General features: G+C 42.1%; 1 protein-coding gene across 5 annotated transcripts in view; it reads right to left on the bottom strand.

Annotated features, from left to right (window-relative positions):
* Window positions 1–12,930, bottom strand: part of nlgn3a (neuroligin 3a) — a gene marked incomplete at both ends in the record, with an annotated part of 91,377 nt that overhangs the window by 62,319 nt on the left and 16,128 nt on the right. For 4 of the 5 annotated variants that reach the window (XM_079167994.1, XM_079167995.1, XM_079167996.1 and 1 more), the window contains one exon: window positions 10,886–11,035. In XM_079167994.1, the coding sequence (XP_079024120.1) occupies window positions 10,886–11,035 (150 nt within the window). Of the gene's footprint in view, window positions 1–10,885; window positions 11,080–12,930 lie in introns of all 5 variants that reach the window. The other variant, XM_079167998.1, reaches the window with a different exon arrangement.

Here is a 12,930-nt window from a genome sequence, read left to right as displayed (position 1 = left end):
GTAGAAATTGATTTATTAATGTCACAGTTTTCTGAAATGTCATGCTTATGAAATATAATGAGCTTTGTTCCCGTTTCCATTTGTTGTAAGATGAAAAAGAAGGACAAAGTCTCATTAAAAATACATCAGCAATCTGAGTTCAAGTCACAACAGGCGAGGGGAAAATTTGTTGTTCATTCAGTGTAGAACATCTTTACGCACCGCTGCTATGATGATTCTGAGCAGGTGGTTAGACTCAAAGAAACAGTACGTAAAAACAAGGTACTTCATATACCGGCCGTTCAAGATATCTCAGCTGGCTATGCCTCATATCAATAGAAAATGGAAAAAGTAATTAAGCATCGTGTCCGTCAGCAGTGGGGTTGGGCCGACCATGTCAAAGTTGGAATTGAGTTAATATCCATAACATCAGCCCGAATACTTGTTTCTGAGCGATCAAAGGTGAAATAAAAAAGAAGTAACCTAATAGACTGTTTTTATTCTGCTGCTTCTCTGTGTCCATATTTCCTTTTCTAATTTAGTAAGTGTGATCTTTTTAGCAGATGTAGCCAATGAGACAAAACAAAGATGAAAACAAATGAATTCTCCACGACTGTGAGCTAAAAGGGTCTGGTGGTCATTTTTTTGGGGGAAATACAAACCAACAGAATGCAATATGCAGATCTTCATGTTGCCTGACCATATTTTAAACTGATCCCCTATCACAAAATGCCGCAAATGACAACGTCTTGTTTTGCATTTCCTCTGCCTGCTTCATATACTGTACGTGCCACAGCAGGTTTTTCCAGTTAGTTGCTTTTAATGTGAGCTAGTGGCAGTAGGACATATTTGGTTTGCATGAGCAGTAACTTAATACACCTCTGACATGACTTCAGAATCCTTTTCTTTGAATATTGTGCGTGAGTATCGATCAATGAATCAAGTCGTACTTATAGCACATTTCAAACAAATCAAATGTAATTCAAATTGTTTTAGGAAGATGAAGAGTCTACTGCACACCAAATGAAATACAACACTGAATGTGTGGTATCATGGTACATCAGTCAAATGTTGATCAATTAAAATTAGAGTGAAATAAAATAAAAATTAAAATATGTAGAAATACCAAAACCATAGCATAAAATAACACATAAAACACTTTATGAAATGAGCGTGATTAAATAATAAGCAATAATAATGAACACCTTACAATTATAAAACACTACATAAAAGCCAGACTGAATAGATGGGTTTTAGTTTCTGTTTAAAATACCAATATTTGTAGCAACTCTCAGATCCTCTGGAAGGCTGTTCCAACAGAGCAGCAATGCAGCATGACTAAAAGCAGCATCACCAAATGTTTATGTTCTGCTTTGTGGAACAGCAACAAGAGAAGAACCAGAGGAGCTGAGGGGCCTCACTGGTTCATAAACTAAAAGCATTCCTGAGAGGTAGAGAGGTAGCAAGGCCATTTAGTGCCTTATAAACTAGAACAAGAGCTTTAAAATCAATATGAAAACTCTCAAGGAGCCAGTATAACAATATAAGAAATAGGAAAAATATGTTCTCTCCTTTTGGTCTTAGTTAATACTCAGGCAGAATACGTTTGAATACATTGTAGCTGTCTTGTGTGTAGTGTAGCTATACAAGTATGCATCGGTCTCTCTATGTTCCTCAGAGAGAAATGGCCTCACTTTGGAGACGCTCTTCAAATGATAAAAATTATGTTTTTATGATACGCCACATGTGAGCCTTGAAGTTAAAATTAGAGTCAAAAATCAATCCCAGATTTCTTGCTTCTTGGCTTGGGTTGAGACCTAGTGCGTTCATTCATGACAGCCAGATTCTCTCACTGAGCTACTGAACCAATTATTAGTACTTCTGTTTCGTCCGGGTCAAGCAGACCCAGAACTGCTCGTTTCGGACTTGTCCTGACATCATTCGCTACTTTCAGTCGGGCTGCACGTGCTGTGATGTGTCCTGGAATCTGATTGAAACACTTCTAATCTAGTGTTTGCATTAAAAAAAAAAGATACTTCGCTGATTTAAAACCAGTTTGTCAAAAATGTTGCTTGAAAAAAGGGAGATTTGAAATCGGTCAAAAATGGTTGATGTTAAAATGTCCAAGTTCCATTTCTTTTAAAAGCGATTACATTAAATCAGGTTTAAAATCTGTTGGGAAGACACGAAGCTGTAGGGAGTAATTTACAATGGCAACGATGTCTTCAGATACAGAGTTTAAAATTGTTTAAAAATTGAGGCTGGAATTGGGTCAAGGGAACGTGTGGAGGGCTGCAGCTCATTTACTGTTTTCCTGAGAGTTTCAGCATCAAACGTTCAAATCTGACATCAGTGTGTATACAAGACAGATTACAAGTACACTGTGCCCTTTCAGATGCTAGAGCTCATGATTATTTTCTATCTGCAGTAGCAAACCCATCATTTTTAGAACTAAGAATCTTGATACTGTGGTTCGTTGTGGTTTACGAGAGAATCTATTGTACTGCGTGTTGGTGTTTAGCAGATTAGAAAAATGTTTACTGTGATGTTTGAATTGCACTGTTGTGCTTTTTAATTTTTTCAATGGGTACATTATGATGGATTACTAATTTTCTTGGCCGCCATCTGCGTTCAGCGATTCAGCAGTCTCTTTTGAGGTCCATTGTTTGATTATTTTTCCAAGAGGCAACATTTTCTTTAAGCAGCATTAATCTAGTCTTCACAGGACGATGGCGAGACATTATTTTTTTTGTAGGCTGCAATATGTGATGTAAGAGTTGTGGCTACTTCGGGGGTAATGTAGCGTTTCATGATAATACGTTCTGTGATGCTTTGAGAGAATGATCAAAACTATTAAAAAAAACACACACAGTGGTGGTCAGAAAGAGCCGGATCAATGGCTGAAGATATACTAATGTTAAGACCAAAATATACAATAGAATCTAGGGTGTGTAAACATGCTATTTAAAAGCCATACAATCCAACAGTTCTAAAAACTCTTTGGCTTTGGCATCTGCTAAATTATCAATATCTACGTTAAAATATACAATTAAAATGCAAGCATTGTAGTTGGTGTGGATGACAGACAGTGGGTCTGTAGATTACAGCTGTCCCTCCACCCTCATTACGCTCACAATATTACAGTACGGCAATCTGAGATGAGACAGGAGAGGAAGTGGGTTGTGTCGTGTAAATAGTCATGCGCATGGAGAGGATTGGACAGGATGCTGAATGTTAGCCGACAGCATTTGGTTATTTGGATGAATCCCGTCTCTCTTTAAACAAGGAGGCGCGGCCCCGGAAGAAGTTAAAATGATGGTTAAAAAACCATGTTGTGAGATCTGCAGCCTGGTGTGCAGACGGCTAAAACGTTTGACTCCCCGGCCGAGAAATGGAGGAATGGGTTCTGGAAAAAAAAAAAACACTCACTTTCCTTTAAGATCATTTGTGGTGCACTCAGACTCCCAATGGGATGTGCCGTTTGCCCCCACATGCAGCACTATTTCTCCCTCGCTTTTGATGGAGCGAGGGAGTGAGGGCGGGAGGTCCAAGAGTTTATCCAGTGTGACGGGGACTGTGGTACGAGGAAGACTGTGTGTGATGGCGTTTGTGAAGAGCATGTCCCTGGTTATTGAGTCTCCAATGGTGTGTGTGTGTGTGTGTGTGTGTGTGTGTGTGTGTGTGTGTGTGTGGGGGGGGGGGCTGAAGAGGTCTAGGGGATGATGAGTGTGAGCCGTATTTCAGTCCTGGTTGATTTAGAGTTTCTATTTGAGTGGAAACAATGGAATTGTACTTAAGTTTAGCAGTCTTGAGTATTATATTTTTTTTTTGCAGGAATGGTGCAGAAATATTGAAATACTTTCATCAGTGGGACGTAGGGTTAATCACCTTTGTGTTACCTCCTCCAGCGATAGTGACTGAACAGACATTTATCTAAATGAAAATGTTCAAGATTGCCACTTTAACTGCGAGCATTGAAGTTTGCGGTCCACACACAGCCATTGTAGTTTAGAGAACAGACGTATTCTCTTCAAGAGGAAGGAAGACGGTCTTTTAAATAAAAGAATAGCATTAAAAACATGTTTTGCTTCGTAGTAGAGAGTGGCGTTCTCAGACGTGTGCTCTCGCACTAGCAGAAGACTAAAAACAACTTTAAAATCCCCATCCGATGATTAAAATCTGTTTTCCAGTTAAAAGATGTGGTTATGCAAGCGAGATCTAAAAATGTATCATAAAGGTATGGCCTGAAACTGGATAAAAACTGAATCATGACAGAGTTTCTGACAGGTGCACAAACTGTTGAAGTGGACATGCATGTAGGAGAGGTAATCTGTATGGCTGACTATGCCACTAGCAATGAAAACTACTATATAGCGAGGTAATTGTGGATGTTTCAAAATGTCTACTCATGTTGTTTCATGTCTGTATGGCTTGAAAAATGAAGGCGATGCTGCGAGAAACCCAGTTGGAGGTTCCAAATTTTGGACGTTCCCATCAGTGTGCGAAAACACAATTAGTCTTGATTGGTTCCCCTCCCTCAACAACCGACTAAATCCTTTCAATCAGGGAGGTCTCCAGCATTTGAAATTACACACTTTCTGGATGTGGCGCAGATTGCGTCGTGAGCCAATCAAAGCACAGTGCCACGACTGCAACTGAGAACTTACTTTATAGAGGATTTAATATAGGAATAATGATTATAAAGTGAGATTTGAGAAACAACATAATCAAAAAAAAATGTCATGAAAAGTTGATAACACACAATCTATAGATTTTTGTTAAGTGCTGTATTTAAAACTCCTACATGAAGAAGATTTTAGTTCCTGCTGTGTAAGCACTGTTTGACACCAATTGCAAAGGAACTGAGTCCTACTCAGTGGTATTTCCACTTTATCAATCAATACTTATCCAACAGTTTTAAGATGGAAAGCAAACATCTTCCTGGGGGACGGTGAAAAGCCGAGCACTGGGAAACAATAGGCCCCGTCTGGACGCTGTCTTGCAGAGCCAGACGTTTGTTGCAGTGTGTCATGGCAAGAGCGGCTTAAGAGTTAATTTCCTGGCAGTGATTTGTAGGAGAGCAGCATCAACAAGCGGCTGCAGACTGGAGCATGAAAACCATTACTTCAATCCCTCACTCCCTGACATTAATAGGATGAATAAATGTTTTTGTTCTCTGCTTAATTTGGATGAATTCATCCAAATGGCAATGAAAACAAGTAAATATCCATCTCCGCTCTCTTCCTGGTAATAGAAGACAAAGAGAACTCGCTCTGCCTTCGCTTTTTCTTCCACCTACCGTTTGAGAATTCCTCTGCTCGGCGCCAAGCTCATATATCAGATGATAACCGAAATGACTGTGACTGGGAACACTTACTGAGGGAGGCTCTTTATTTTAAGTTGATTCACCCTCGCCACACGGGAGGTTGTCATGCTGAACTTTATTCCGCAGTAACTCACAGGGCGATTTGTGTGATCCCATACATCCGATGTGACAAATTAGATGCACCCAGACAGATTATATCCTGCATATTAACTTGTAGTAAAACTAAACTGAACTAAAAATCTTCCATACTCATTTTATAAATGTAAAGTCATCAAACATTCAAGAGGGAGTGGTTTAAGCTGCTAAAGTGCACATGTTATTCTTTTTCTGGTATTTTTGAACCGCCTCAGGTGCATTACCGCTCCTTCTGGACTGGAGGAGGGCCGAGCCTGATTTGCCTGTAGCTTGGGAAAACCTCAAGATTGCAATAAGATCTGGCCAACCGAGACGGATATAAGTGTAAATGGAAGTGTATTAAATCACATCTGGAGTTAATCCGGATAGAAGACAGTTGGAGTGACAAGTGTAAATGGGGCCAATAGTTTTAAACCTCAGACAAGACATCCTATAGCATTACTACTTAACCAGCATCCAGCAGACTACAGCGTCTGGGTCAGGAGGCCATGAGCACACGGCGCTCTTCAGCTCTCAGTGGACCTCCGCAGCAATTCTTCAGTAAGTGGAAAACAACTATACAAACTTGTGCGATAGACTATCTTTTGCTCTGCAATATTGCTCACACGCAGCCAAACATATCCTCTGCTCCCCAAATCCCTGGCTGAATTACCAACAGTCGCCATCTTTAGTTTGGGAGAGGGACAGGACAGAAAGTCACTTACCACACACAGAATAACTCCGGCCAATGAACAAATCAATGCTACAACACCTGCGCTGCTGCTGCTTCAGCGTTGCTTCCACGTACACTCTTACAGTAGGCCGAGGTTATTTTGATTGGATCTAAAACTATTCTTTTGAAGGCCCGAATAACTCGGGTGTACCGAGGTGACAGTCCACAGCTTTGTGACGGTCCCACTATAAAATGGCTGTGATCGAATAGATATGGGAGATAGACATCAAAGGTCACAAATAAACCCCGTGGAATGGTGACAACTCTCCACAAGTGCAGACCGTACTTGACCACTCTCCTTTTTTTTTTTTAGAGAGAGGACAAATCTCACCTTGAATTTTGGCAAGAGAAGCAGCCTTTGTTAATTTTTAATGCATTTGGAAACTAGTAATTAAGTACCCCCCCCCCCCCCCCCCCCCCAATGGACTGGGAAATTGACATGCTCTGGAGAGCCAGTGAGTAATTATATTTGTAAAGAGCAGTGATACAAGATACTCCCCTCTGACTGGGACTCATTACACATCATTAGAGAGGCGCGGCAACTAGTCACACGCACGTGCACGCGCCTCACACACACACACACACACACACACACACGGGCGGTTGAAAAGTCACACACTTTGAGACAGACACACAATGTCTCTTTCTTTCTCACACACACGTACAGATCAATGAGCAGAAATCCAAACACTCTTTCTCTTTGGTAAAACAAACTCGGCTCTTCAGGTCCACTGACCCGAGCAGAGTGTGACGAGTCCTGACAGGGCCGTGAAAAACTCTTCACATCTCATCTGGTGTTAATCGTACTGCAGTGGGTCAATAAGTAATTAAAGATCAAATTTAAAACGAATTCTCATTCATCTAAATAGTTAAAGGTTCAGATATGAAAGTTTCCAAATGGTGCCTCAGGAGAATTGTGGTCCACCCTTTGAAGCAATAATTACCATTACAGCAGCGTAGGGCTAAAAGCTGCAGGGGGATGATAGAACGGCACTGGAAACTTCGTGGACTCCTCTTTAATTGGAACTGTGAGTGGCCGAGGGTCTCCGAATACAATTTGTCTCCACCATGTTACCTCTTCTTTCTACAGGATTTCTCCTGGCTCTCTTTTTTTTTCTCTTTGCTAGTGTTTGAGTTTTTCACTGTACAACGTGAAGCCGCCGTGCACATATTATGAAACCACGCTGAAAATATAGACCAGATCCACTGCGGCCCGTCTATTGGAAAACACCAAACAAATACTAAATCTATATTTCATAACGCACTGAGCACCATCTTTCAATAACTTTGCTCCATTTTAGTGAAAGGTTGGGAAAAAAAGCACCGCAGCGCTGGAAATAGTGTTGCTCCAAAAATGTTAGATTGAAAGTGGAAATGAATGCAATAGATGTATAACAAATTCGTTATACATTCGTTACAGTTCGGTCCGATTTGTTGAAGTTTGCTGGTGAAAATGTTTTTGTTCTTCGTATTAATTAAAAAACTGCTTTCAGAGATTTGTTAGTGAAGGCTGCTGTTGCGTAATAGTTCTGGGCCTATTGTTTCTGTGAGTTACTATTCAGATTGTTGTGTGTATTTCAGACTAAGGTATTTAATGCATTATTAATGCCATATTCAGATTGCCCAGGGATGGTGGGAGAGCTATATTAGTGTCAGAAAGTGTAGTTTGTAGCCTTGTCTTCTTTCCCTTTAAACTCATTATCTTGTCTAATTCTCTCAGCCTTCATTATTCCCTCATCCCTTTAAGCAGCCTAATTAAAAGAGCTTTAATTTTTTCATTCATATTTATTTATTTATTCTGCATTTCTACATGGAACTGCGTCACCCAGTGTGGAATCTAAATGACTGACTTTTCTTTTCTTGCACAGTACTTGAGCTGAAGCCACAGAAGAAGTACAAACTGGAGTATTTGCTCTCATCTAGCCGTCAGATGACCCGATGTTACACTCCGTGTGCAGTGGCTAATGCACAAAACGCTAATCTACTCCACTTAATGCTGTCTAGACTAGATTAACGCTGAAAGTGTTCGCGGAGCCCATATTCAATAAGAAACTGCAAACAAAAATAAAATAAAAGACATGTAATTACAATTCCTCATGTTCGGAGTATTGCAATTCACCCTTTATGACTGGAAGTCTTCAGACAGCTTAACATTAATTGGCCCATCATGGTCTGATTTCTCTCTGGCCTTGGTTTTATTTGGTTTATACGAGTGTATCTGTAATAACAGTTTAAAGCCGTACCATGGGGAGATTATCAGTCCATGCTTCAGCGGTGGACATTATCGTTCAGCTACATGCATCGCTTCTTCTCTGCTCATTTCTCAGAATGGCTGCTGGGGAGCTTTACCAAGAGAGCCGCTTTGTGAACTGCACAAATGTGTATGTCTGTGCATGTTTCTGAAGAAAAAAAAGAAAACGCAACCGCGCGCGTGTGTGTGTGTGTGTGTGTGTGTGTGTGTGTGTGTGTGTGCAGATTGTTTTTGCTTATGTCTCACACACTAGCATGTGTGTGAGCATGCACACGCTCAGAGCACTCGTATGTGGCGTTCGAGGGTGTGTGTGCATGCATGTAGAATGACATTTAGTGAAATGTGGCAGCGAGAGAAGAAACATCTGACTCATAATTGAAGTGCCATGAAAGAAATATGATCATGAATCTGTGTTTTGGCTTACGTGCTGGGCTTTAAAACCGGCAGCAGTACTCCCGACTACCTTACCACCCCGAAGGCTGATTACAACGCTCAAAGTGATACTGCACAAAAATGACAGGAAATGAGGAAAACACTGCGCATTCAAGGCGAGCAATCCTGATGACAGAATCGATAGGCCGCAGCGCTCTCATCTCCTTCAAAAAGAGAGTCTCAGGATGAATGAAGCTGTGCCTGCGTGAGTCAACCCCACCAGTCATCTCAATGTCCTGAAGGGTAAGGAGGCATCTCTCCTCAGTCACCCTCTTGCTCTCAACATGTGGAGCAGCAAGGCTCGGCTCCTTTAAGGATAAGGCTGGTGATATTCAATATTTTTCTTGTTGTCACCAAATGCCACGAAAAGACCGACGTCAACAACAAACTGATCCTAACAACGAGCATGTGCAGCTGCCGTCTGATATAGCTCAGTGCCCCCGATCCTTTAAGACAATGTCTAGTTATGGCACCTTGTCACGGATTGTTTATTTCATACATTTTAGAGGTCTGAAAAAGTAAATCTATCCCACGTATAACAAGAAAAACAAGAGACCGGAACAGATGTAACACACATCTTTGTGTAGCAGACACTTCTCTTCTTCTTTCCCATCTTGATAATCATCCTGTGACCTTTGATTGAGCGACCTGGTATGGGGCTCCGACCCTCAGGTTAGCAGAGGCTAACTGACCATGGACACTGTCGTGTGTTTGAGTCAAGGCTGCGTGCAACCGTCCTCCTGCTGTTGATACTCGTTAGCACACTAGTGAATACAAAATCGATCCTATGTAACTTTTAAATAAAGAGGAAATAGCACATTCTTTCTCTTACAAATAAAATACAACCTATTATAAGTCATAAAAGACACTATTCACTGCACTCAATGTACTCCTCTCAGGGTAGTGTACAGTGGTTCATGTTAGCTTGTCCTTGCAAACTTTAAATAGATAGTGCTTTATAGACCGTACGGAGTCAGTTCTCTCCTACTCTACCGCTCTTCTCAGCTAACCTGACGCACCGGATGGTTTGTCACACAGAACCATCTGAGGAGCCGTCATTTGAAACGGTTTGGAAAAGAGCAGGCACTTTAAAAAAATACATGGCAGGTCATTGGTTGAACCATCCGTCAATCAAACTCTTACCGAAGCGAGTCGTGAAAGAGCAAAAACATCTTTTCCATCGGGGAACAGCCTTCAGTGCCGTTCTTTGCTCTTCTATTAATGAAGAAAAACTCCTCCGTTCTGATACAACTGATGCTATGACGGCATCTACGCGAACCTATTCCGGAGCCAAACACGTCCACATCCAAGGCAATATTCTCCACAAATGCAGACAACAACTCGGGGAAATTCTATCTTATATGTCTTTGTACTCAGAACACACACTAAATGAAAAAAAAAAATAAAAAATCATCGAGGAGGGAAATCAAGAGATGGATGGAGAAGCTACAAAGCTTGGGTAGTGTGCTAACAAACTCCATTTTGTGTTGCTGCAGCTGTTTCCATGGAGCTCCCTCTCCTTCTCTTTCGCTCTCTCTCTTTCTCTGCCTCTCCACTCTTTTCTCACACTCTCTCTCACACACACACACACACACTCAATCCTGAAAGAGGATTCAGCTGTGTGAGTCAATCTGCAACCAACTGCAACTCAGAGAGAGAACCCCTCGTTCTCTCTAACAGACTCTTGTCCTCTCTTCTATCTCACAAGCATCACGCCCATCTCATCATTTCATTTTTTTCAAACCTCATTACAATAATTTCTTAATTTATTCTAAACCCCAGTCACAACAACATACCCACATTCAGCACACTCAATTACTGTGATTTTGATACACGAGCGCCACATCAACATGAAGCACAGGAACCGGTCCGTGTATCTACACTGCTGTGATTTTCCCTCGGCCTTATTTGGAGTGTATGTGGCAATCAGCAGCGCTCATTACACCTAGCTGCCCTATTAAGATGGCCCAGAAAAATGTCCTTGAAGGAGGAGCTGAAGTCAAAAAAAAAAAAGGAAAAGAGAAGGAAATAGACAGGAAAAGATGCTTACCGAGGACGCCGACGCGGTAGTTGAGAGTGATAACGATGACATTTCCGTAGCTGGCCAGGACGCTCCCATCGATCATGTTGCCCGTCCCCTCCATGTAGGATCCTCCGTGGATGTAGACCATCACAGGCTTGGCCCCGGTGTCTCGTATGTCTGCAAGAGCGGCCATCATTAACACATTCACATTGTGGTCCAGCCTCTCCGATCAAGGGGTCAGCTCAGATTCAGATACAGCAGATACAGCGCATGGGGGCCACAAACAGACAAGCTGACGGTCACCTCTCAGATACCAGCTGTGGGATGATACAGTCTGCTACTACCTGCTAATGGGAATGGAGGCAATATTATTTCAAATCTGCTCTATGAGATACAAATTAATGTCCACTCATTATGTCGACTCAACTCTATTATAGTAATTGGCCATCTCAGCTGAAAATGTGGCTTGCATTTACAAGATAAAATATTTATCATAAACCAAACTATTAGGGCCGTATTTAGCTTTGTGTTGTCTTCCAGGAGGCGGACGCACTTTTCCAATACAGACACGCAGGAAGCCATTAGGGAGGATAAAGAGAGAGGTACTCCGACACATCTCCTAACCGGGGAGAAGGCTAATCTGGCTTGACAGTGAAAGGGAAAACGCACCGGCTAATTACACAATGCTATCACGTGCCTCCTTTTTTTTACACAGGCCTATCTCCGTGCAACAATTTATTTGCACGGTCTTGCTTGGCATTGCAGGCAGTTACATTTGTGCTTTAGTTTTGGTAAAATGTTGTTTATTCTATTCCCAAAACCAAGGCTTGATACCCAGCTGGAGCGACACTCCAGCCAGATAAAGCACCAGAGGTAGAGGGAAGAAAAAAGCCTCTGTTTGAGGAATAGACTGAATTACTGGCCGGCTAGCTAGAGCTGGGAGACAAGACAAGAAACTCTCTCTCATTTTCACTCCTGCTCCCCCCCGTGTTCTGTGTAGCTTCTCGCCTTCCCCTCCCTCACTTTGTATCGCTTTCACTCACAGACTCTCCCCTGTCTCTCCCTGTTTCTCTCCCGCCTTCCCTCCATCTCTGTCCAACTCCCTGCCTCTCTTCCTGTAAGCCCTGAGAGTGGTGAGAATGAGACGGGGTGGGAGGGCAAAGAGTGAGGAAGACAGAGAGAGAGAGAGGGAGAGGGAGAGGGAGAGAGAGAGAGGGAGAGAGAGAGCGAGAGAGAGAGAGAGAGAGAGACAAAGACAGACCAGAAAGAAGGAAGATAGAAAGAAAGGAAGGAAGAAAAATAAAAAGGACAGAAAGGAATAAAGATATAAAACAGAAGGAGAGAAAATGGAAAAAAGAGAGAAAGGAATGGGCTCAGATTTAAAATGGTGGTATTGTATTCTGGTTGCTATGGTGACTGAGAGCCAAAATTCTAAATCCTCAAGAACAGCTAATCGCAGACCACATCCTGCACAGCCCAATCTGCATCCATCTGCAGGCACCGCTCGTCGTTATGCACCCCATCACATTAGCATGCCTAACACCGAGGACAACTACTTAAATGCATTTAGCAGAGACACGGTTTTTCTGCAACCTCTATAGCAGAGCTCAGCCCTGATTCACCGGTTTGTGGTTTTTCTATAATTCCCTTGGTTATTCATGGCCCCGTTACGTTTAAAAGCAAAGCCATAACTTGCATATGATGTGGCCTTATTTATGGCTTTCTTTATCTTGCTGGTATCTGAGAGGGCTACACAGTGAAATGTGATTCACGGCTGACACTTCTCTGTGCACACACTTATCTTCTACAAGAGGAGGAGGGGGATGCATGGTGTGAGAAAGCATGAAAGGTTCAGTCAGAGAGGGGGAAAAGGGGGGAAGAAAGGGAGAAAAACAGCATATCCTACACAAGCTACTCAAACAAATGGACCACAGATACAAGGGGAATGGCAGAGAGGAAGACGGAGCAGGGGGCAGAAATAAGAAAAAGAGATTAGTCATGTCAATGTTATCAGTCACCTCTTTTGTTGATTCACATCAGGTCTCCATGACAACAGTTAAATCCCTTTGGGA

This window comes from Pholis gunnellus (assembly GCF_910591455.1).
Source record: "Pholis gunnellus genome assembly, chromosome: 10".
Taxonomy (NCBI): Eukaryota; Metazoa; Chordata; class Actinopteri; order Perciformes; family Pholidae; genus Pholis; species Pholis gunnellus.
The sequence above is the reverse complement of the archived record's forward strand: the minus strand, read 5'-3'. Positions and strand labels throughout refer to the sequence as shown.